Source organism: Pelophylax lessonae (genome assembly GCF_965119305.1).
Source record: "Pelophylax lessonae genome assembly, chromosome: 4".
Lineage (NCBI taxonomy): Eukaryota > Metazoa > Chordata > Amphibia > Anura > Ranidae > Pelophylax > Pelophylax lessonae.
In genome coordinates, this window is record NC_138771.1 from 527,852,943 (window position 1) to 527,878,300 (window position 25,358).

A 25,358-nucleotide genomic window follows, 5' to 3' on the forward strand; every position below is an offset into this window, starting at 1 on the left:
ACCATGAAAGAAAGTGCAGAGTGACAGAGAGATGAACTCACCAGCCTGGTGCTTCTCCCATCACTGGCCAGTCGCAGGTTGGGGCAGGACTGCTGTCAGAAATCATCAGGCCCTGTACAGCCTTTCTGACGGGGCAAGCCTACCCCCCCCCCCCCCCCCCGGAGGTGAAGCCAAACAGTGGCATTAACTTTATCCGCCTAAAATGAAAAAAAAAAGTCCCTCCTCTGCTTCCACCTTCTAGGCCCCTCTGTTGACATGATGGGGCCCAAGGAAATGTAATTTAAGCCCTGGTAATTAGGATCAGGGATGTAGTCTAGAAAAATAAATTGTTTCATTTAAGCAGAAATGAACAATAGAGCTGCCCCAGGCCCCCCTGTTTAACTGATGAGGCCTGGAGGCAGTACAACTAGTCCTGTTGTACTGCGTCCGGGCCTCATCAGCTAAACAGGGGGGCCCAGGGCAGCTTTATTGTTCATTAGTTGCCCTGGGCTGGGGGAGGGACAAGACCTGTAGTTGTAACCTAGCTGCTGCACAGAACAATGAGGTCTTCTCTCCTGCTCTGTGGCACAGCTAGGCAAAATCTCAGGACTGAATGGACAGACATACCAACCCTGAATGATATAAGTGTATTTTGCTGCTTGCCTGGAGTTTAGCTTTAACAGCTGTCAAGATTTGCATAAGAGAGCGCCCTGGATTTTAAGGTTTCCAGAGCACAAAGAGAAAATCTCACAGTATGTGGGGACACCTCTAGATGCCTGCATTTATTTCATGCTGATACTCTCTATGGTTCAAAGTGTTTATAGTTTTCCTTTAATTAAGTGTAGGTTTCTTTTTACTTTTATGTGTGAGATTCGTATAGGTTTATCAAGACATAGGGTAAAAATAGATTTAGTTACTTCATAATGCAGCATATTGAACAATCTCTATCTCTGCAGCTGTTGTCCTACTTATTTTAACAACAAAATGTATTTTTATATATACGCTTAGTTCAGCTGAGACACGGCAGAGACCGATGCTGGAAACCCACAGATCATTCTTGATAGCTATAAAACCATCTCTGACTCTAGAAAATAAAATGAACACTAACCTTCATTGTACTTTATTTTATATTTAGAAATAGAGATGTGCAGAGAATAAATATATATATACATTTTTTGTAATAAATTGTGTTTTCATCCTTGGCTCAGCTGGGCTCCAGGTGACTCTGCTTCGTCCAAATCCTCTTTTTCATGAAGATTTCAGCATGTTTTTGTGTTTGAGGAACAGGCTGTACAAAACTCGCAGGGTGGTTTTTAAATCTGTTTTCACAATCTCTGGAGATGGCAGCAAACAGAAAAGTAGCAGACAAGATAAAAAACAAATATATAATTGAATGTAAAATGTTAGCAGGCATTATTGATGATAACTTATCTATTTTAGAACATTTTTATTACTTTGATGACTGCTATTAGATGTTGGAATGTACTTTATGGTTTTGCGGTAGATTTAAAGAGCTTCAAGCCTAAGTAAAATATTTCTCCCTAACGTGATATATTTATATGCAGGTCCTTTATATGTACCACCTTTAACAACAAGGACAATGCCAAGTTAAGCTAACTGATTGGCTTAGAGGGAAACGTGTATGTCCACATGCATCTATGAGGGTCTGGCACTACATTTTTCGATTGATAATGTCTTCTCATTTTCCATTTTTCATGTTTCTAAGTTTTAGTAATACATTTTCAATTCATTCAAATGGCACAGAACTTTTTTTCTAACTAGGCTACACGGGATTGAGCAATATATATTTCAGTTCTATGTAGCAAGATCTATTCTACTAAGCCATTGCATGATTGTTTTATTTGCAAGGTATAGTTTCAGAGGGCGGCAAAACTGTGGACAGCTCAGGAAGTATACCACTCACTAACTCACCAGGTACTGGCAAAACAGTGGTCAACTAAAGGGAATATGCTGTGCTTTCCACTTAATCACTGGTTTGCCAATGTCCAATGAACAACTAAGCATTGGGTCCCCATTGTGGTCAACCAAGGACAGAATATTTTCCACTTAGTCACCAGGGACTGGTAAAACAGTGGTCGACGAAGGACAGTATACAGTACATTCAACATGGTCACCAGACATTGGAATACAGTGGTTTACCAAGGACAATATACTTTCCACTTGCCCACCAGTTACTAGCAAAACAGTGGTCAACCAAGAACAGTATACTTTCCACTTTGTCAGTGGGGACAGGCAAAACAGTCATCACTGAAAGTCAGTATACTTTCCACTTGGTCACCAGGGACTGGAAAAACAGTGTTCAACCAAAGTCAGTATACTTTCCGCTTGATCACCAGAGACTGTAAAGACAATGAAGATCAGTATAATTTCCACTTGGTTAACAGGGACTAGCCAATCAGTGATCATCTAAGAACAGCTTGCTTTCAACTTGGTAATAAAGACAGCCTGCTTCACACTTGGTAAATGAGGACTTGAACACCAGTGATTAATTAAGGACAAAATACCTTTTCCTTGGTCACTAGAGACAAAACAGTGGTTATCAAGGAAATAATTGTACATTTTCTACCAGGAACTGTACTCTGTATTTGGCACTAAGCTACTAGGAACTGGGAAAAGAATATTATTTTCACTGAGTCACCAGAGACCTGCTACCTCTAAGCCTTAACAGACTGGTTAGCATAGACTTTACTGGCTAATAAGGAGTGTAGAGTTATATAATCTGGCCTTTCAGGAAATGGTATTTATTAGGGTAACAGCGCCACAGATAAAGAGTCTTACTATTAATAGATTGCTGCTGCCCTAATTAATTGGCGACCAATTAAAAAGAAAAAAGGATTATTTTAGTGGGGCTTAATTAAAAACTTTGAACTATTTTTTTAATTAACTTTATATATATATATATATATATTTTTTTTTTTACATTGTGGTGACACAACAGAAGTTTTTTTATGGTCACTTTGGGACTTTTTTGCCCTTATAAAGTGACTGATGCAAAGTGAGCCAAACTTTATATTTGTTTTGCACTTTATTATCTTTTTTTGCACTTAGCACTTTTTTCTATATATGTAACAATTATGAATTGATGATACTTATGTTGTTGTATTAGCATGTTACACGCATGATATATGATTTAAGTAACTATTCACACTGGGATTGAGTATATTTAGTTAGGTAGGTGGATCAGCGTTGCCCACCAAAATAATCCTTCTTTCCAGAAATGGGCAATGCATTGCCCATTACACCTGCAGGGACTGGGTAATATACCCTAATTAATAGAAATTCTGTAACATATACTGATCCACCTGGGGATGGCAATGAGAGCTGTGTGGTTTAGCCACTTCCCGACCAGGCTTTTTCTGGCACTTTTGTTCACAAGTATAAATCAGTACTTTTTGCTAGAAAATTACTTATAACCCCCAAACAATATACATTTTTTAGCAGAGACCCTAGGGAATAATATGGTAAATTTTTTATGTCACACGGTATTTGTGCAGCAGTTCTGCAAATGCATTTTTTGGGGGAAAAATGACACCTTAATGAATAAAAAAGAAAAAAAAAACACACACAATATTAACCCCAATTTTGATGTATAATGTGAAAGATGATGTTATGCTGAGTAAATAGATACCTAACATGTTACGCTTTAAAATTGCACACATTTGTGGAATGGCGACAAATTACGGTACTTAAAAATCTCCATAGGTGACGCTTTAGACACCTTTACAGGTTACCTGTTTAAAATCACAGAGGAGGTCTAGCATGAGAATTACTGCTCTCACTCTAATGTTCGCAGTGTTACCTCACATGTGTGGTGCGAACACTGTTTACATATGTGTGCACGACTTACGTATGCGTTCACTTCTGCGCGTGAGGACAGAGGGAATGAGGAGCTTCAATTTTTTTTTTTTTACACTGTCCCTTTAATTAATTTATTATTATTTTTTTTTTTTTATCCTTTTTTTCTATTACAAGGAATGTAAACATCCCTTTTAATAAAATTAAGCATAACAGGTCCTCTTAATGGAGAGATCTGGGTCAGAAAGACTGGACTGGAAGTGACCACACTCCGGTCCTCTAAGGCCATAGAGGCGATCAAAGAGTATCGCCTCAGATCACTCAGATGGTTTCTTGGGCACGCCGGCTCATGAGCCACAGGGAATGGTTTCATTAGAAAGATAGCCACCCCCTGCAAAAAACAATACCGGGGTTATGGCTGATATGTTCAGCCATAATCCTGGTAAACCATTTTGCAAACTGCAAGGTAGATATATTCCTATTGCAGTCTGCAAGTGAGATTGTTTTACACTTTGTTTTGTAAATTCAAAGGAATATAAATGGATACACACTGGATAATTAGAAAATATTTTGTGCATGTGCAACACTGACCTGCAGGATCCACTGGGTTTGTTAGGATGCCTCCATCCATAAGGAGATCCAGGGCAAGGCTAACATTGTGGAGCTGACAAATAGAATATAAAAGGTTTTCATCAGAATCATAAATGTATCTAATATCAGTTTAATATCACATACAGTATAATAATGCAGTGTTTCTCAACCTTTTTTCAGTCAAGGCACCCTTTGAAATTCTGCACAGCCTCGAGGCACCACCTAATTTTTTACATTCTAAATTGTAAAAAATGAAGCGAATCATTTTTTCATAACACAGCAGCATCTACACACGTAGGACGTATTCCTCCCAAGCAAATACACTTTTGCATACTGGTACTGACTGGTATTTCAGCATTTTTCTTTTCCCTAAGTTTCCCTTAGTTTTTATCCATCAGCAAACATGACCCCAGTGCTGAGGAAAGGGGCAAACAAGGATATGTTTGGGCGCCCAACGTCCTCCTCATCAACCTATGATGTCATCAGTGGTTAGCTGGCCCATGTGGTGCCCAGGGTTTTTAACCACTTTACCACCGGAGGATTTTGCTGTCTTACGTCCAGGCCACTTTTTGCGATTCGGCACTGTGCGAATTCAACTGACAATTGCGCGGTCGTGCGACGCAGTACCCAAACGAAATTTACGTCCTTTTTTCCCACAAACAGAGCTTTCTTTTGGTGGTACTTGATCACCTATGCGATATTTACTTTTTGCGCTATAAACAAAAAAAGAGCGTCAATTTTGAAAAAATAACAATATTTTTCACATTTTTGTATATGAAATTCCTCCCAAGAAAAATGTAAAAATCTAAATTTTTTTAAATTTTTGGCCAATTTGTTTTCTGCTACCTATGTTTGGTAAAAAAAAATCACAATAAGCGTATTTTGATTGGTTTGCGCAAAAGTTATTGCGTTTACTAAGGGAAAGATTTCTGTCATTTTTTTTTTTTTTAACGAGTAATGGCGGCGATCTGCGATTTTTTTTGTGGGACTGCGACATTGCGGCGGACAGATCGGACCTATAAATATGCACTGTTACTGTAAAAATGACACTGGCAGGGAAGGGGTTAATTTTATTGGAGAGGGAGGGGTTAATGTATGCCTGGTGCTTACTAACATGTGTGGGGGGAGGGGACTATGTGACACAGGGACAGATCGCAGGTTCAGCTATGCTGAACCCTGCAATCTGTCACTGTCTGTCACTTAGGAGATCCGCCCGCTTTGTTTACACAAGCGGGCGGATCTCCAGACTCGATTTCCCGATGATTGGGGAAGAGCAGCGACGATTGCCGCTGCTCCTCCCCTGGCCCGACTCCCACTGTGAATGAATACAGCGGGAGCGAGCCTCCGGCGGCGCGCGTGCGTCGCCCACAAGGGAAGGAGTCCAGCGACGTAGGTCTACGTCGCTGGACGATAACTAACCACTTTGCCGCAGTAGAGCTCGAGTGAGTGGTCGGCAAGTGGTTAAAGCTGCACAATAAAAATGTTTGACTTTGTGTAACAAAAAAACAGGCTTTACCCATCCTCTGGCTTGTTGACAATTTTTGATCAATTTGGGCAATGTTTAGGCATTTTTCCAAGGCACTCATGAAGAACCCAGCTTTAATACAACCCTGGCTGAAAAAAGGTTGTATTAAAGCTTAGACATAAAGGTTACCCAAAATAACCAATCACTGATTATTTTTTTTTTGTTGGCACACTAAATTGGAAAATAATTGGATCTTCTGTGTTACTTCCATTTGAATATCTTTATTGCACCTTCCACAGTTCATTTGAAAAAATTTAGTACTGTTGAAACAGCCATCTATTATTTAATTGGTAGGTATGAAGGGGCCCCTTAAAAGGCAACCGATTGACCAAGAAAGATCATTGAAGACCTTCACTACCAATAATAAAGATATGTGGGAGCCAGGGGCAACTTTCCTAGAGAAATGTGGTTTCTTTTAAAAAAAAATAAACTGTAAAAGTCTGAAAATTGTTCATAGAAACACCTGAAATCTATTTAGCTGATTTAAACTGAAAGGTAAGTTGGTCTTTATCTTACCCAGTGAGAATAACACATTTTAAAAGAACATTGAGAATGACATGGTAATGATCCATTTCTGTATGTAGGTTCCGAAATATGCTGATTTTAAAAAATGTCGCACTGAGTGAACCAGTATTTTTTCCGTGATGTTGGAAAAAGCAAAGACAGGTCATATTAACCCAGGTACACAAAATTTCCAGATGACAGCTCTGTCTGTCCTCCTGACCATCAAGCATTGTATCTTGTAGCTGAACACATGCCTCGGCAAAGCTGTACAAACACACTTCAGATGACTTGTCACTGACTTCACTCGGAGACAAACTATCTCTGCAACGCCAATGACTCCTTTAGGGGAAATTTACATAAATTACATATTTCAACCTGATTGATGAAAGATTCATGAGCCTCTGGCGGGACTCTGATTCTCCTGACTGAGTGCGTTCCTGAGCAAACATTTTATTTATTCTGTCACTCAAATCAAAACATTTGTGCAGGATCTGAATAGTCTTCTGCTTCCTCCTGCCTGTCAGCGCTGATAGAGGAATTCAAACCTCAAATCAAGTTGTCAGGCTGTCATTCCTTGGCTGCGATTCTTGTAATCAGGCGATAAGTGGGTGGGCGATCGCCCCGCTCCTGCGTACTCCTGGAAGTTGGGGAGAGGTTGTTCTTTTTTGAGAAAGGAGCAATCTGACATTTTCCAGTGATTACAGTGATTAGCGAGGCTTGTGGAGTGGGGAATTATTGGTGATGTTGTGATTGGTGTGACTGTCCTTAAATCTGAAAAGGGATATAGAATAGATGCCTAGTCCTATTCAGAAAAGGGGGGGGGGTGGATGGATTTTAAAATACTGAATCTGTCAGTGTCAGGGTTAACTTTTATCTCTGTAATCTGCCCTGTCTCACTGAGGCACATGCTAACAATTTCATAGAAGAAATGCATAAATGCAGTGGCGAAACTAGACATTCTTTCACCCGGGGCAGACTCAGTTTGGCGCCCCTCTTCCTGAAGAGGACAGTGTCAGAAGGGCAGAGATTGGGGTCAGTTCGGCAGTAGACAATGTTAGTAGTTTCTTATTTTATTATGTTTTACAATTTTAATATTTTTTACAATACGATTTTTTATTATTTTTAGGCACCCTGTTTGGGGGGCGGGGGCTTTTGTGAAATATCAGGCCCCTAATGTCTCACTTTCGAGACAGAGAAGGGGACTGAGGACAGATTGCCAGTCCCTTTACATGCAGCTTCAGATGCACTGGACAATCAATGAACAGAAGGCTCTGTACAGAGCAGGATCCAGTACATTCACAAACTGAAGCATAATAAACACAGTTTAATATGCTTTAGTTAATAATCAACACAGTGAATCATTGGTACTGATCACTCACTGTGTTCATTTAGAAAAGATAGGGGCTGATAAATGACATATTGACAAGACCCTTCCCTTGCTCTCAATCCTCAGCAATTGTAACCGCGAGTCATTTTAAATGGGATTTGACTTGTTTTTTTTCTTTCGAAAATTGAGTTTTTGCTGTAGTAGGTTTTATGCATGCTACAGATGTGCAACTTTACAGGCACACTAAGGGCTTACCTGTAGGTACAGAAAATATCTCCTAAGCATGCAGCGCTTAAAAGATACATTATTCACATTAATAGCAGCCAGTGACGTCACTGGCGCATGTGCGCTAAGCTCTGAATGGGAGGATGCCATCCATTCAGAGCTCTGTGCCACAGACTGCGATTTCTGTGCATGCACGGGAGTGAGGTCATTGCAGTTCAGCCCAGGAACCCCGGAAGGAATACCAGATGAAGATAGAAGCCTTTTCAACGGTGACTGTGCACTGCTGGAGGGCTTTGTTTTAAGGTAAGGCTCGGTTCACACTACGTCGCTCCGACTTAGGGGGCGACCTGTGAAGTCGCGTGCAGCGCGACTTCGGCGCGACTTCGGCGCAACTTGCACGGACTTCATAAAATGAATGTCTATGCAAGTCGCTCCAGGTCGCCCCGAACTAGTACAGGGCCCTTTTTCTTGTCGCTCCTATTAGAACCGGACCTGTACTACTCAATGGACTGCGACGGTGCGCGACTTGCCAGGCTGACCAAGTCGCCTGACAAGTCGTATTAGTGTGATACAGTCTCTCATAATGTGCTAGTATGTGGCTAGATACACTACAAATACAGAATAACTGTTTTTGGTATATTAGCTGGTAATATTCCCTCAGTAACCAACCTTGTCTTCTGTTGATCCCGGGCAGAGGAAGAATGTAGACAGAGGTATAAAATATCCTTCTACTTGTCCAATTAACAGCAGCAAAATGACCCCATCAGCAAACTATAGAACAAAATATTGCTGTTACTGTTGCTTTATTTTATATGTATATGAAAAACTTAAATAAAACCAGAAGCCAAAATTAATTCTCAGTATGGCAAAGTTAGTGGTGGGGGCAGGCACAGACACAACATCCCTCACTTTACCAATAATCTCAAACCAAGCTAGGCACAGGCAAATAAATATTCTGAGCGCCCAGTTTCGCTAACCTGCAGCTTCAGAATCCAAGACAAAACAATTCATATTTAATATTTAAAGATTTTTGTTGAAAATAGTCCTTGTTAAAGCATACCTATCAAGCCACGTATGCCTCTAAATATTGTACTTTCCGTTTTAGCTAAGCTGTGGTTGGTTAAATCATGAATGTATAACTGATAATTAAAAAGGTGAGGGAACACCTGTCTGGTTATTATTGTTGTCTGTATTCCCATTAGATACAGTGGGGAAAATAATCATTTGATCCCCTGCAGACTTTGCAAGTTTGCCCGCCTACAAAGAAATTAAGGGTTTATAATTTTTATCATAGGTGTATTTTAAATGAATGACAGAATATCAATCAAAAATCCAGAAAAAACACATGATACAAATGTTATAAATTGAGTTGCAGCTCAGTGAGTAAAATAAGTATTCGATCCCCAAGCAAAATATGACTAAGTGCTTGGTGGAGAAACCCTTGTTTGCAAGCACAGAGGTAAGACACTTCTTGTAGTTAGTGACTAAGTTTGCACACATCTCAGGAGGGATTTTGGTCCATTCTTTTTTACAAATCTTCTCTAAATCCTTAAGGTTTCTTGACTGTCGCTTGGCAACTTGAAGTTTCAGCTCCCTCCATAATTTTTCTATAGGATTAAAGTCTAGAGATTGGCTAGGCCACTCCATGACCTTAATGTGCTTCTTCTTGAGCCACTCCTTTGCTGCCTTGGCGGTATGTTTTGGGTCATTGTCATGCTGGAAGACCCATCCATGACCCATCTTCAGTGTTCTGGCTGAGGGAAGAAGGTTCTTTTCCAAGATTTTACAATACATCGCCCCATCCATTGGCCCCTTGACCAAAATCCCTCCTGAGATGTGTGCAAACCTGGTCACTAACTGCAAGAACTGTCTTACCTCTGTGCTTGCCAACAAGGGTTTCTCCACCAAGTGCTAAGTCATGTTGCTTGGGGATCAAATACGTATTTTACTCACTGAACTGCAACTTCATTTATAGCATTTGTTTTATGTGTTTTTTGGGAGGGATTTTATTTGATATTCTGTCTCTATCATTTAAAATATGCCTATGATAGAAATTATAGACCCTTCATTTCTTTGTATGTGGGCAAATTTACAAAATCTTCAGGGGATCAAATAATTATTTTCCCCACTATAAATTCACCCTATTAATCCTGATGACTGTTAGCATCGAAAGTGAGAGTTAAAAAAATCCCAAATTTTATATAGTCACCAGAACAGGAAAAGGGGGTGAAATCTTCCAATGGGCAAACTAGTTCTGGTGACTACCAGGGATTTTCCTTACTTTGGTCAGTTTATATTTCACTTCCAGTTGTGGCTATGGGACAGGAAGTGAAGGGAAATCCTCCAAATGGGACCAGATGGCAAAAGGAAAAACCTGACAGGGGTTATGCCTCTTCCTTACTCTATTAAAAAAAAAATGCCTTAATTTCTACCTTAATCAGATTTTGTGAATCCCACAGGAATTTTAGCGGGGAGATACTCCTGTTGTGGATCCCGTCTTTTGCAAGGTACGGAGCCATTTTCTTTAACAGTACACAAACTTATTTCAAATATCTTATTCAAATTCTGAAGTTATTCGTAATATAGGTTTAACAAAATATTCTGAATTGCTAGAGCTACTGCTTACATCTTTCTGGTCTGGCAGAAAATCTTAGTCTATCTTAAAAACTACAATTAGCTAAAACATTATTTTGGTCAATTTCTGTAAACAAAAAAAAGAAGACTGGAGGAGGTCAAGAGGATATTATTGTTTACCTGGGAGTCCAAGTCAGTCACCGTAAGACTCAGATTTACCAGCTGTTTATTCACAAAATTCACAATAGCCTGTAGGGAAGCAAGAGATACATGTCCTTAGATGAATATTATTAAATAGTTTATTGTAAGATTACTGTAACTGGTTAGCTAGAACATTCTGTTCTGCAAATTTCCTCAGTATTTTAGCAGGCATCATTGCAGAACCAAAGCTTGTGCCACACACGTATACACAGATGCTTGATGAGGAGTAGCAAATCGAGTTTGCTGATCCTGGGTCAAGTAGGTCTTTGACTTGTCAATAATTTTTTTTGTGACCGGTAATGATAACTTTGTGTACAGTGGAGTCTACTAATACCTTGTGTTGTTTGGCGTAAACTGCTAACTTTGTGTCCTAGACAGTCTATTAATAACTTTGTGTCCAGTGGAGTCTACTAATAACTGTGTCCAATGACATTTTCTAAAAACTTTGTGCAGTGGAGTCTCCTCATACCTTTGAGTCCACGGAAGTCTACTGATAACTGTGTGTCCAGCGGAGTCTACTATTCATTTTGTGTCCAATGAAATCTACTAATAACTGGGTCCAATGAATTCTACTAATACTTGTGTCCAGTAAAATCTACTGATAACTTTGAGTCTAAGGGAGTCTACTGATAATTTTGTGTCTAGTGGTGTCTACTGATAACTTTTTGTCCAGTTGAGTCTACTGATAACGTTGTGTCCAGTTGAGTCTACTGATAACTTTTTGTCCAGTGGAGTCTACTGATAACTTTGAGTCCAGTGGAGTCTACTGCTAACTTTGTGTCCAGTGGAGTCTACTGATAACTTTGTGCCTACTGGGGTGTACTGATAACTGTGTGTCCAGCTGGCCCCACTGATAACTGTGTGTCCAGTGGAGTCTACTGATAACGTTGTGTCCAGTGGAGTCTACTGAGAACTTTGTGTCCAGTGGAGTCTACTGAGAACTTTGTGTCCAGTGGAGTCTACTGATAACTTTATGTCCAGTGGAGTCTACTGATAACTTTGTGCCTACTGGGGTGTACTGATAACTGTGTGTCCAGTGGAGTCTAATGTTAAATGTGTGTGTCCAGCTGGCCCCAATGATAACTGTGTGTCCAGTGGAGTCTATTGATAACTTTGTATTTTAAAGTCTACTGATACCTTGTGTCCAGTGGAGTCTATTTATAACTTTGTGTTTAGTAGAGTCCACTGAAAATATTGCATCCAGTGCAGCCCACTGATGATTTCAAGGTTTCACCACCATGGCAGAAATTCAGGCTCTCTACTGCTACCCATCTCCTCCCTGGTGGTGTCACTGAGCATGTATAGTAGAATATCCACTAAAATAGCTATACAAGATGTGATCCTGTCACTAACCCTTAACCAAAAACCCCATTCTGCACCTTCCTCTCTTAAGCCCGTAGTAAACTTACTTTTCAGGTAGAGAAAGTGATCAGAGAAATACTGTACATCACATGACAAAGTTGGACTAAAATAAAGGAACCTTTTTTTTTTTTTTTTTACTTTTTTACATGCAAACCCATTTTCAGGCAACAGGAAGCCTACAATGACAGCCCTACAATTCTTGCTGGTCTTGTCAATGCCCTGTTTGACATGCAGTATTTTCAAAAAAAGAGCATTCATCTCCAAAGGGCAACCAAAGGCCTTATTCAAATTTGCTTAATAAGTTCCACCCTTAACTACAAGGCTTCACCCCCATGATTTTATTGGACAATGACTTTTCCTGTATATGCCGGAGAGAAGAAGGTAACAACACAGGTCACATGCATGCTTTTCCCAAAAAACAAAGTTACACTAATCTAGTGTAAGATAAAACTTTGCACTTAGATCCTGGACGCTTGTGAATCCTGTGAGCTATGAAAGTTTTTTCTTGCTACCTACCCTATAAAAAAAAGATGTCAGGCATCTTCATTTTTTGTAAAAGCCATCCATATGGCTAATTAGCCGCTGGATTGCTTTTACAGGTGGCGGGCTGGTGCCTCTCTGGGATCTCTGTCTCTTAACATAGAGCCCACGAAAGACCAGAAGGTCTCCGATGAGCTCTGTGGTAAATGAAACCAGATGAGATGAGTGGCGTAATGTACAGAGGCATAGCGCGGCGGCGGGTGTTACTGATTGACCGGATAACGCGAGATACAGCTTGCTATGAAATTGTAATGTATGCTTGTTTTAATTTCAATAAATTTGAGTACATTTCTTATGGCCATTGTGGTATTTATACTGGTTTGCTAACTAAGATACAGCACTATTGGAGGCTGTTTTGTTTCTTGTTATAATCAAGCTCTTTGGAGATACCCCCTGCAGGGAAGTCAAACCATTTAAAGAGGAATTGAGTGGAGAATACCATCTGGTGTATGTAATTGATGCCTATATGCAATTTCGACCCTTAAATGGGTCTCAGATGGAGGTGAGCTTCCATTTCTCCTGGTGAAGGCGAACACTGTTTAAATAGTGGTGAAGCACCTATCGGATTTAAGAAGCACCTTACACAGTTCAGTGGTGAAGCACTTTTTGAATATAGGCAGTATTATACACAGCTTTACTTGAAGGAGCACTGGTATGAGCACGTGATTATTAGACTATTGAGACTTTATTCATTTATTTTCACATGAATTGTTACTTTTATAAAAGAGTTCACTAATCTACTAACCATTGGTATATTTTGCTTTATATTGTATTTTATGCAGCATTTATTCACCAGGTGCACTGATTTGAAGGTGTTATGTTAAGCAGGTTACAACCTATATGAGTTTTTTTACTTATCTAGTTTAACCACTTAAGCCCCAGCCCTATTTTGGACACTTTTTGTTTACAAGTTAAAACCAGTATTTTTTCCTAGAAAACTACTTAGAACCCCCAAACATTATATATATTTTTTTAGCAAAGACTCTGGAGAATAAAATGTCAGTCATTGAAAAATTTTTTGTCACGCAGTATTTGCGCAGCGGTCTTTAAAACGCCATTTTTTTGGAAAAAATTTGAAAAATCATATTTCACTGCATTTAAAAAATACTAAACAGTAAAGTTAGCCCATTTTTTGTATATTGTGAAAGATGATGTCACGCCGAGTAAATAGATACCCGACATGTTACAGTTTAAAATTGCGTCCCCCCGTGGGATGGCAACAAACTACGGTCAATAGAGATCTCAATCGGCGACGCTTTAAATTTATTTAACGGTTACCATTTTAGAGTTAGAGTGTAGCTCTTTTTTTTTCATTTTTTATTGCTGTCACAAGCAATGTAAACATCCCTCGTGACACCAATATGTAGTGACAGGTACACTTTATGGAGGGATCGAGGGTCTAAAGGACCCTAGACCCCTCCACTACACTTCCATGTATGCAAAACGCCGAAAACGGCATTTTTGCATACAGCCGTTTTTTAAATTTGCCGCCTTTTGCAGCACAGTAATTTGCCGCCTTTTGCAGCTCGGGGCTCCCGGTGGGACGGGAGCCCCGAGCAAAGCCACGGAAGGCGGCGGGAGGGGGCATCATCCCGGTATAACCCCGCAAAGTCTGCCGACGTATGGGTACGTCAGTATGCGGTAAGTGGTTAACAGTGGCGTACCAATGGGGGGGCGGGGGGCGGCCCGCCCTGGGTGCCACTCACTGGGGGGTGTCAGCCGGTGTCCAACCCGGTGTGTTCAGACAGATCCCGCAGTGTGAAGGCAGCTGCAGTGGCAGCTCCTTCAGTCCATGCTGCTAGCGGGGGGCGGAGCCACGGTGGGAATAAGGGGGCGGAGCCTCGGCGGGAAGAAGGGGCGGAGGCTCGGCAGGAAGAAGGTGAGTGCCCATTGCAAAAGTGTGTGCTGGAGCTGGATAGAAGGGGGATGGGGCTGATGCATATAGAGGAATTCATCTTTCTCTATTCTTCCTGCAGCTTCCTGCTGAATAACTGATTCTCCTCCTCTCCCTCCTGCAGGAAGAATAGGGAAAGATCAATTCATCTATATGCAGCTGCCCCATCCCCCTCCTATACAACTTCTTTTGCTGGCCCCCCAAAGTTCTTAACCTCCTCCAGTGCTCCTAATCCCTCCCTCAGTGCTTTTAGCCCCCCCCAGTGCACTAGACCCCCCTGTTCTTTAGCCCCCCCATGCTCTTCAGTTCCCTGCCCGCCCCCAAGTGCTCCCTGCCCCCCCCTGTGCTCTCCACCCCCTGGTTTTCCCTGCCCGCCCCCAAGTGCTCCCGGTCCCCCCCCCCAGTGCTCCACCCCCCTGGTTTTCCCAGCCAGCCCCCCAAGTGCTCCCTGCCCCCCCCCAGTGCTCTCCACCCCCTGGATTTCCCTGCCTGCCCCCCAAGTGCTCCCTGTCCCCCCCCCAGTGCTCTCCACCCCCCTGGTTTTCCCTACCCACCCCCAAGTGCTCCCTGTCCCCCCCAGTGCTCTCCACCCCCCTGATTTTCCCTGCCCACCCCCCCCCCCCCAAGTGCTCCCTGTCCCCCCCAGTGCTCTCCACCCCCTGATTTTCCCTGCTCGCCCCCCAAGTACTCCCTGTCCCCCCCAGTGCTCTCCACCCCCCTGATTTTCCTTGCCCACCCCCCTAAGTGCTCTCTGTCCCCCCCCAGTGCTCTCCACCCCCCTGGTTTTCCCTGCTCACCCCCCAAGTGCTCCCTGTCCTCCCCAGTGCACTCCACCCCCTGCACCTTCCAACCCCCCTACAATGCTTTCCAAACCCCCTCTTAATTCTCTCCAGTTCCCCCCCCCCCACCGGGCCCTTCAGCACCTCCAGTGCTCTCTGCTTCGTCTGTGCTCTCCGGCCCCCCTAGTGCTCTTCTATCTTCTATCATGTCCTCAGTCTCTGAGCATCTCCTGTATCATGTCTGTAGTCTCTGACCATCTACTGTATCATGTCCGCAGTCTCTGAGCATCTCCTGTATCATGTCTGCAGTCTCTGACCATCTCCTGTATCATGTCTGTAGTCTCTGACCATCTACTGTATCATGTCTTCAGTCTCTGATCATCTACTGTATCATGTCCTCAGTCTCTGACCATCTCCTGTATCATGTCTGCAGTCTCTGAGCATCTCCTGTATCATGTCTGCAGTCTCTGGCCATCTTCTGTATCACGTCTGCAGTCTCTGACCATCTCCTGTATCACGTCTGCAGTCTCTGACCATCTACTGTATCATGTCCTCAGTCTCTGACCATCTACTGTATCATGTCTGCAGTCTCTGAGCATCTCCTGTATCCTGTCTGCAGTCTCTGACCATCTACTGTATCCTGTCTGCAGTCTCTGACCATCTACTGTATCATGTCTGCAGTCTCTGACCATCTCCTGTATCACGTCTGCAGTCTCTGACCATCTCCTGTATCATGACTGTAGTCTCTGACCATCTCCTGTATCATGTCTTTAGTCTCTGACCATCTCCTGTATCATGTCTGTAGTCTCTGACCATCTCCTGTATCATGTCTTTAGTCTCTGACCATCTCCTGTATCATGTCTGTAGTCTCTGAATATCTCCTTTAGCAAGTCTCCAATCTCTTACTCAAACTTAAACACATTGCTAATATTAGCTATCTATCTATGCTGAAGGTAGGACTGTGCAGGGGAGGCAGAGAGTGCAAAAGGGGGAACTGTGATTAGAGAGACGGAGGGCAGACTGCAAGGGGCACTGTGATGGGGGGGCTGTGAAATTTGTGCAAAAAATATTCTTGAAAACATTACATTTTTTTTGTGGGTGTTTTTACATTTTAAAGTGGGGGGGGGCAGATATAGGATCCGCCCCGGGTGCCAAATGCTCTAGGTACGCCACTGGTGGTTAACACTCCTTTTTGCAACACATTATGGTAAGGTAGTTAATATTCACTAATTTCCAATTATTTATTTATTTGGGGCAGTGCTATCACACACCTTCTTTGTTTTAGCAGACATGACGAGTACTGTCATTCTTTCCAGGTTCCCCAGATGTATACAGCGCCATTTTTGAATAGTAAAAGCTTTTAGGGCCTAATAGACTCCAGATCTCTCCATAAAGAATACCTGTCACTGTCCTTTACTAACACAAGTCATGTTTACATTCCTTGTGACAGCAATAAAACTTATAAAAAAGAAACAGGGTACAAATAAGAAAAATAAAATAAATAAATATTGTAATTTTTTTTTTTTTTAAACGCCCCCATCTCCCCATTTTCGTGTGCAAATGTGAATGCATGCATTGGTTTTGCTCACCACACATGTGAGGTATCACTGCAAACATCAGAGTGAAAGCAATAATTCTAGCACCAAACCTCCTCTGTAACTCTAAACTGTTAACCTGTAAAGGCTTATAAAGCGTTGCATATGGAGATTTTAAAATGCCGTACAGTAATTTGGCTCCTTTGCACAAGCAATTTTAAAGCATGACATGTTTGGTATCTATTTACTCGGCGTAACACCATCTTTTATATTTTACCCAAAAATTAGGTATTATATTGTGTTTGTGTGCATTAAAATGTATTTTTTACCTAAAAATTGCATTTGATTGCAAAACCGCTGTGCAAATACCGTGTGATATAAAAAATTGCAAAACCCACTTTTTTTTTCCTTTAGGGCCTCTGCTAAAAGGTATATAATGTAACTATATATATATATATATATATATACACTGAACAAAATTAGAAACACAACACTTTTGTTTTTGCCCTCATTTTTCATGAGATGAACTCAAACTGTCCACCTGTCAAACTGTACAAATTTTAGAGTGGCTATTATTGTGGCCAGCCTAAGGCACACCTGTGCAATAATCATGCTGTCTAATCAGCATATTGGTATGCCACACCTGTGAGGTGGATGGAATATCTCGGCAAAGGAGAAGTGCTCAGTAACACATATTTAGACAGATTTATGAACAATATTTGAGAGAAATAGACCTTTTGTGTACATAGAAAATGTCTTAGATCTTTGAGTTCAGCTCATGAAAAATGTGGGCAAGAAGTTTGGAACCACAAGGACTCTTCCTGGCCAAACTGAGCAAACTGGGAAGAAGGACCTTAGTCAGGGAGGTGACCAATAACCCCAAAGGTCACTCTGACAGAGCAGAAGAATGGAAAAAGATAGATGTTGCAATATGTCGCTAACTTGTTCATTCCTAGAAGACTGGTTGATTGGTGCTGTCCTTTCAAATCATGGAGGTCATACAAAATACTAGATGTAGTAGTTTTTGTTGTGGGGTGTATTTATTTTTGCATCAACTTATTTGAGTAAAATTGAAGATTTTGTAATCCAAGTTATATTATTAACCTTACTTTCATGTAATGAGCTAAACAAATGTTCTATAAAACTCAGTTTTGTGAGAATGTTGGAAATTGTTCTTGTGTTTATTGAGATATTGGTTAAAATCTTACTTTTCAAAAGGGATGTACTCATTTATATTGTGTGTCAAGTAGTGCAGCGCTATGAACAGCAAAATTAATTGTGCTTAAAAAGTTAATAAATTAATATACAATTGACAACAAGGCAATATAATAAAATAAATCAATTGCACTAAAACAAAAGTCCATTCGGCATATATAGATGGTGGAGAGTCCACTAGAGGGTGAAGATCCCAAGATGTGAAAGAGCAATGGAAATAAAACAGTCACCCGTGCGGATAGGCAAGATGGCAGCTTACCGCAATGAGTGGGCCTCCAAATTAATGGATGGGCCACTAAGAGCATAAGGTAATAACTCCTATGGACTGGGTTCTCTCCTCTGCATGAACGGACCAAGTATCACTAGACTGCATCAAACCCTCACTCGCTCATAGATCCAGACACGACTCCAATATGTATGGCAATATGTGGAGGATAAAAGCAGTCATAGCGTAATCCCGTTTGGCGGTATAAAAACAGCTTTATTCAAGGTTCTACTTACATGGCAGTAGATCAACACAAGCGAATAACACATAAAAAGCGGCGTCCCGCTATGATCATTACAAAGCCGGCGTCTTGGGGGCGTGGCAAGCGCGATGTCCGGAACCTCCCGACCGGTTTCGTCAGAGTGACGTCGTCAGGGGCGTGGTTACCGGACATCGCGGTCACGCCTTACAAATACCCCATACAAGAATCACATCCGGAACTTCGTCCAATCACGGACGAGAAGGGCGGAAGTGACGAATCTGACCCTTGGCCATTAAGGGCGGAAGTGCACTTATAAAAACAATAGCGTCGAGGAGGACATAGAATTCAAAACGGAATACTTAATTAGCCATCCTCGATCAAGCTAATCAAATAAGGGCAGCAATACTTACTTCGACAGATAATAAAAAATAAACAATAAACATGGTGTTATATGAAAAAAACCAGGATTAAATGCATATATTGATCACCGATGTCAGTAAGCGCCATCTAGTGGCCAAATAGTATATAGTCAAAAAAAACAAATACATATGACTTGATGGAAAAAGAGAAAAAATATTAATAAGGCCAAAAGGCAGATTGCAGCACTTTTCCCTTATAGTACATAACTCTACATATCAGCCTGACAATGGTCTCTAGCAGGTCAGCAAAAGCAAGAGATATAAAAACTTAAAAAAAGATTTTACCACATAGTAACAAAAAAAAAAAAAAAAATGAAGAATTCATATTCATACATGAATGTTGAGTGGGATAGAGCATGATTATACTTTTCCCATCTCAGCAGCAATTAACTGTTATTGATAAAACTGTTAATGTCCCACTCAACATTCAAACCATGAGGGACATAGGTTTTCAAAATATAAATCCACCGCGTCTCAGCGCGGGATAACTCCCTTTTAGCATTTGCCCCTCGCCAATTTGGAGTGAATTTGTCAAAAGCCACAAAAAGCGTATTACGGGGGTCTTTATGTCGGCAGTGGTCAAAATGTTTCGACACGCTATGGCCAGGGAACGCTTTACGTATATTTGCCACATGTTCCCCCATACGGATTTGCATGTTTCTCAGGGTTCGTCCAATGTATTGTTTCCCGCATTTACATTGAAGTAGATACACTACATTTTGTGTTGAACAAGTTATGAAGGATTTAATTGGATACTCTCTCCCGGTGACATGGGACCTGATTTTCTCAATTTTTCTACCTTTAAACACATTAAGAGCACAGATGTTGCATCTCTTACACGGGTAGAACCCTTTTAGCTCCGGGAGGAACATGGGCCGCTCCGGTCTTTCTATAACATTGTGGGCCACCTGGTGTCGTAGTGATGGAGCCCCTCTAAAAATGACATTAGGTCGGTCTGGAAGGGCCGGACCTAGTACTCTGTCATTTTTGATGACAGACCAATGTTTCTGCATGATTCTCTTGACCTCATAATGTTGTGTACTAAAAGAGGTCACAAAACAATTTTTGAAAGGTCGATTATCGTTGTTTCTAATACGTGGGGCAAGTAAAACAGACCTATCCATGTCCGCCACTTCCCTGATGGTCTTATCTAGGGAATCGGCCTGGTAACCCTTATCCAGAAATTTGTTCTTAAGCTGTGAGGCTTGTGTAAGAAAAATATCCAAATGAGTACAATTCCGTCGCAGCCTCATGAATTGTCCTTTTGGGACAGCCTGTAACCATGATTTGTGGTGACAGCTGTCCACTGGGATGAAGCTATTGCGATCGGTTTGTTTAAAGAAGGTGGAAGTGACCAACCTATCCTCCTCGACCACCAGATTTAAATCTAGAAAATTAATACTGGTTGTACTACTGGTACAGTCAAGTTTGATACCTCTATTGTTCTCATTTAGTGTGGACATGAACAGGTCAAGGGAACATTGGTCACCATCCCAAAGGAGGAGGATGTCGTCTATGTACCTACGCCACAGCACCAGCTGGGGCGGTCGGTCCCTATAGACGACATCCTCCTCCCACCTGGCCATGAATAAGTTGGCCAGGCTGGGGGCAAATTTCGCCCCCATAGCCACACCACGACACTGCAAGAAGTAAGTGTTGTTGAACCAAAAAAAATTGTGAGTCATTGCAAAGTTCAAAATTTCCAAAATGAACTCAATCTGTGCTCTATCCAGATTACTCAGAGTGTTTAAATAATAATGTACCGCCTCATACCCCAGTTGATGCGGTATGATCGTGTACAGGGACATAACGTCCGCTGTAGCAAGGATCATGCCTTCCTTCCATGTGATGTCCTCAACAATGTTAAGAACATGGGTGGTGTCCTTAAGGTAGGAGGGCATCTGCATCACCAAGGGTTGGAGGAAAGAATCCACATATCTTCCAATGCGGGAACATAGGGAATCTATCCCACTGATTATGGGGCGGCCGGGGGGTTTGGTGGGATTCTTATGCACTTTTGGAAGGAAGTACATAACCGGCAAGCGAGGAGCCAGGGGGACCAAAAATAGTTTTTCCTTCTCTTTTAAGATACCTTTATCAAAGGCCTGCTCAACTAGAGCCTGAAGCTCTTTTTTATATTTGATTGTTGGGTTTCTTTTGAGGATCTGATAGGTATCCCTATCACTAAGAATGTTGTTCATCTCAAGGACATAGTCATCCTTGTCAAGCACGACAATTCCTCCGCCTTTGTCGGCCGGACGGATGACTATGTCCTTGTGTTCACACAATGTCTGCAACCCGATCTGCAAAGAGTTATTGGTTGGTGGCTTCTTTATTTTAATCCTTTCAAGGTCACCCAGTACAAGTTCCTTAAAAACCTGTACAGAAGAGGAGACCTTTCCGGGTGGGTTGAAGAGGGACGCATTGGCCAAAGTAGTGTGAGTGTATTTACTACTATTGTTAGATGTTGTTCTGGGGTTAGACAATATATATCTCTGTATATTCAATTTTCTGATGTATTTATGAACATCGATGAAGGTGTCAAACTTATTGATTGTCCTAGGAGGTGCAAATTTCAACCCGCGGTTTAATACGGATTGTTCCTCTTTTGTGAAAGAGGCTTTAGAAAGGTTGAATATACCCCCATCATTTAAAGTCGCCTTCTTTTTTGCCCTCGCCTTCCGCCCCCCTCTGGTCCCTCTCTTTGTTCGGTGTCCCTTTGGATATTTTGGTTGTTCCTGGGAAAATCCCTCTGGGCATTTTGATTGCCCCTGGGAAAATCCCCTTGATATGTATTCATATCAGCCGGTGGGGGTGGACGATAATTGCGCGGTGAGTCGAATTGTTCGTACTCAGAAACGAACCGATCACCGAAACGGTCACCATTATCATTCCACTCCCTCGAGTCATTCCTTGGGTGTCGAGTGATGACTCTATTGTCATTAGGAGAATCCCATCCATTATTTTCCAAAGGAGTAAACCGATTAAAGGTGGGTACAATACCTCCTTGTCTCGGAGTGTAGGGAGCATTATAATAGTTATATTGCGGTGGACCCCGTCTATTAAAAGGCGGTTTCTGTTGATTAAAAAATGGTGGTCTATTGCCATTTCTAGTGTTATTATGGCTGTTAAATCCTCTGTTGGGTAGAGCACCTGTGGGAAATTTGTTAGAGTTTTGACCCCTCACATTATTAGTAGGCCTGTTAGTAGCCCCTCCGGTGGTAACCTGGCTGTTAGACATAGTAGTAGTAGCTGTCACAGTATCCATGGGTTCACCCTGGATATTATTATTTGTACCAGCAGTACCAATGGCCCTGTTGGTTTGCCATTTGAACACCGTATCATTTTTATAGTCACCTACATCACGGTTAAATTTCCGTTTTTTCTTGTTTTTTTGGTCAGAGGTTTCCTTCTCAAGGTGTTTCACAAGGAGCTCAGACTGTTTTTTATAGTCATCCTTCTCCTTGAACTCTTCCAGAGATTTCTTCAAATCACTGATTTCACTATCAATTTTGGATAACTTACTCCTTTTTCTACTAATGAGGAATTGTAAAAACTGAATCCCAGCCTCATTGAAGTATTTAAACCAGCCATCGAGGTCTGGTTCGTCGTTCTGGGGATTGACCTCCCACCTGAGACTCCTAGGTACCATTTTATCTGCGATATATCGTTCAAGGAACGCTATATCCCAGTTGGTATGCACCTCGGTAGTCATCAGGTTTTTAAGTCTGGTGAATCGACTTCCAATATCGTCTGTAGAGACAGGGGTGCCAGTGAAAACATCCTCCATATCAAGAACTTGTTGAGTTCTGAACTCAAAAATATCCATGATGAAGTGACGAACCCTGAGAAACATGCAAATCCGTATGGGGGAACATGTGGCAAATATACGTAAAGCGTTCCCTGGCCATAGCGTGTCGAAACATTTTGACCACTGCCGACATAAAGACCCCCGTAATACGCTTTTTGTGGCTTTTGACAAATTCACTCCAAATTGGCGAGGGGCAAATGCTAAAAGGGAGTTATCCCGCGCTGAGACGCGGTGGATTTATATTTTGAAAACCTATGTCCCTCATGGTTTGAATGTTGAGTGGGACATTAACAGTTTTATCAATAACAGTTAATTGCTGCTGAGATGGGAAAAGTATAATCATGCTCTATCCCACTCAACATTCATGTATGAATATGAATTCTTCATTTTTTTTTTTTTTTTTTTTTGTTACTATGTGGTAAAATCTTTTTTTAAGTTTTTATATCTCTTGCTTTTGCTGACCTGCTAGAGACCATTGTCAGGCTGATATGTAGAGTTATGTACTATAAGGGAAAAGTGCTGCAATCTGCCTTTTGGCCTTATTAATATTTTTTCTCTTTTTCCATCAAGTCATATGTATTTGTTTTTTTTGACTATATACTATTTGGCCACTAGATGGCGCTTACTGACATCGGTGATCAATATATGCATTTAATCCTGGTTTTTTTCATATAACACCATGTTTATTGTTTATTTTTTATTATCTGTCGAAGTAAGTATTGCTGCCCTTATTTGATTAGCTTGATCGAGGATGGCTAATTAAGTATTCCGTTTTGAATTCTATGTCCTCCTCGACGCTATTGTTTTTATAAGTGCACTTCCGCCCTTAATGGCCAAGGGTCAGATTCGTCACTTCCGCCCTTCTCGTCCGTGATTGGACGAAGTTCCGGATGTGATTCTTGTATGGGGTATTTGTAAGGCGTGACCGCGATGTCCGGTAACCACGCCCCTGACGACGTCACTCTGACGAAACCGGTCGGGAGGTTCCGGACATCGCGCTTGCCACGCCCCCAAGACGCCGGCTTTGTAATGATCATAGCGGGACGCCGCTTTTTATGTGTTATTCGCTTGTGTTGATCTACTGCCATGTAAGTAGAACCTTGAATAAAGCTGTTTTTATACCGCCAAACGGGATTACGCTATGACTGCTTTTATCCTCCACATATTGCCATACATATTGGAGTCGTGTCTGGATCTATGAGCGAGTGAGGGTTTGATGCAGTCTAGTGATACTTGGTCCGTTCATGCAGAGGAGAGAACCCAGTCCATAGGAGTTATTACCTTATGCTCTTAGTGGCCCATCCATTAATTTGGAGGCCCACTCATTGCGGTAAGCTGCCATCTTGCCTATCCGCACGGGTGACTGTTTTATTTCCATTGCTCTTTCACATCTTGGGATCTTCACCCTCTAGTGGACTCTCCACCATCTATATATGCCGAATGGACTTTTGTTTTAGTGCAATTGATTTATTTTATTATATTGCCTTGTTGTCAATTGTATATTAATTTATTAACTTTTTAAGCACAATTAATTTTGCTGTTCATAGCGCTGCACTACTTGACACACAATATGAATGGGATTACTACGAATCCAGTGTTCTAGCTGCTACCTTGTTTTATGTTAATTTATCATATACTTTTTTATTCACTATTTAAGCGCAGGATATCCCCCTTGATTTTATGTACTCATTTATGCTGAGCTTTGTGTGTAAATATATATATATATATATATATATATATATATATATATATATATATATATATATATATTTACATATAGAGATGCATGTATATTGTATATATTCAGATTTTCCTGCATGCTTACTGTAGCGTAAATGACATCTGCAGCAAAATGGTTACCAGTAAAATATTAGAAAGGGCAGATCAAGGAACTAATAAATAAAAAAAAAAAAAAAAAAGTAAATACAATGAAGACATTATAGAATTAACAACAAATACGCCACATAGAAAACCTTTGGTGTCCGTTAAAAGCCCAGTTGCTGCACTTGGCTCCCATGCTTATATAATTTACCTGTTTCACATCATATATCTTGTCTGGGTTCAGTTCAAAGAGTTGGTCAAATGCATCCTTCTCTAGGACAGGAAATGAAATTGTAATATAAAATGTATTTTATATCAGTAATTACTATTACAAACATAGAGGTTTTGCTTACACAGATTAGACACTTGGACAATCACTGCACAAAAGTTACAGCCTTTTTTCAATTTTTAGATTTTACTATTTTTTAGAGAACCTACAGGGAGATCTATCAATTCAATAAACAGGAAAGCAATGCATGGAGCCTCTGTCACAGTGCTCCGATAATTCCCTATATAATCTGCAGAACTGAGCTGGACAGCTCAGGTTCTGCCCTAAATTAATTTTTGAATACCATTTTAGATTCTGAATAACCAGTACTAAACCCTAATTTAATTTTTATTAACTCGTTCCCTTCTCTCCTAAGAGATTTTTTTTTTTTTTTAATATAAGCTTTTTAAATGTGTGTTTGAAGAGCCAAATAATAATAAAAAGAATACCAAGAAACATGATTCTAGTGCATTCATAAAAGGGGCAAATCACAGAATAAAATGTG

General features: G+C 41.1%; 1 protein-coding gene across 1 annotated transcript in view; it reads right to left on the reverse strand.

Moving 5' to 3' along the window:
- Positions 1 to 1,083: 1,083 nt before the first annotated feature.
- Positions 1,084 to 25,358, reverse strand: part of PARVG (parvin gamma) — a 66,378-nt gene continuing 42,103 nt past the window's right edge. Inside the window, exons 9-13 of the mRNA XM_082254132.1 lie at positions 24,797 to 24,858; positions 10,722 to 10,790; positions 8,637 to 8,738; positions 4,387 to 4,459; positions 1,084 to 1,313 (exon numbers count right to left, since the gene is read on the reverse strand). Of these exons, the coding sequence (XP_082110258.1) occupies positions 1,228 to 1,313; positions 4,387 to 4,459; positions 8,637 to 8,738; positions 10,722 to 10,790; positions 24,797 to 24,858 (392 nt within the window). The 3' untranslated portion in view covers positions 1,084 to 1,227. The remainder of the gene's footprint in view (positions 1,314 to 4,386; positions 4,460 to 8,636; positions 8,739 to 10,721; positions 10,791 to 24,796; positions 24,859 to 25,358) is intronic.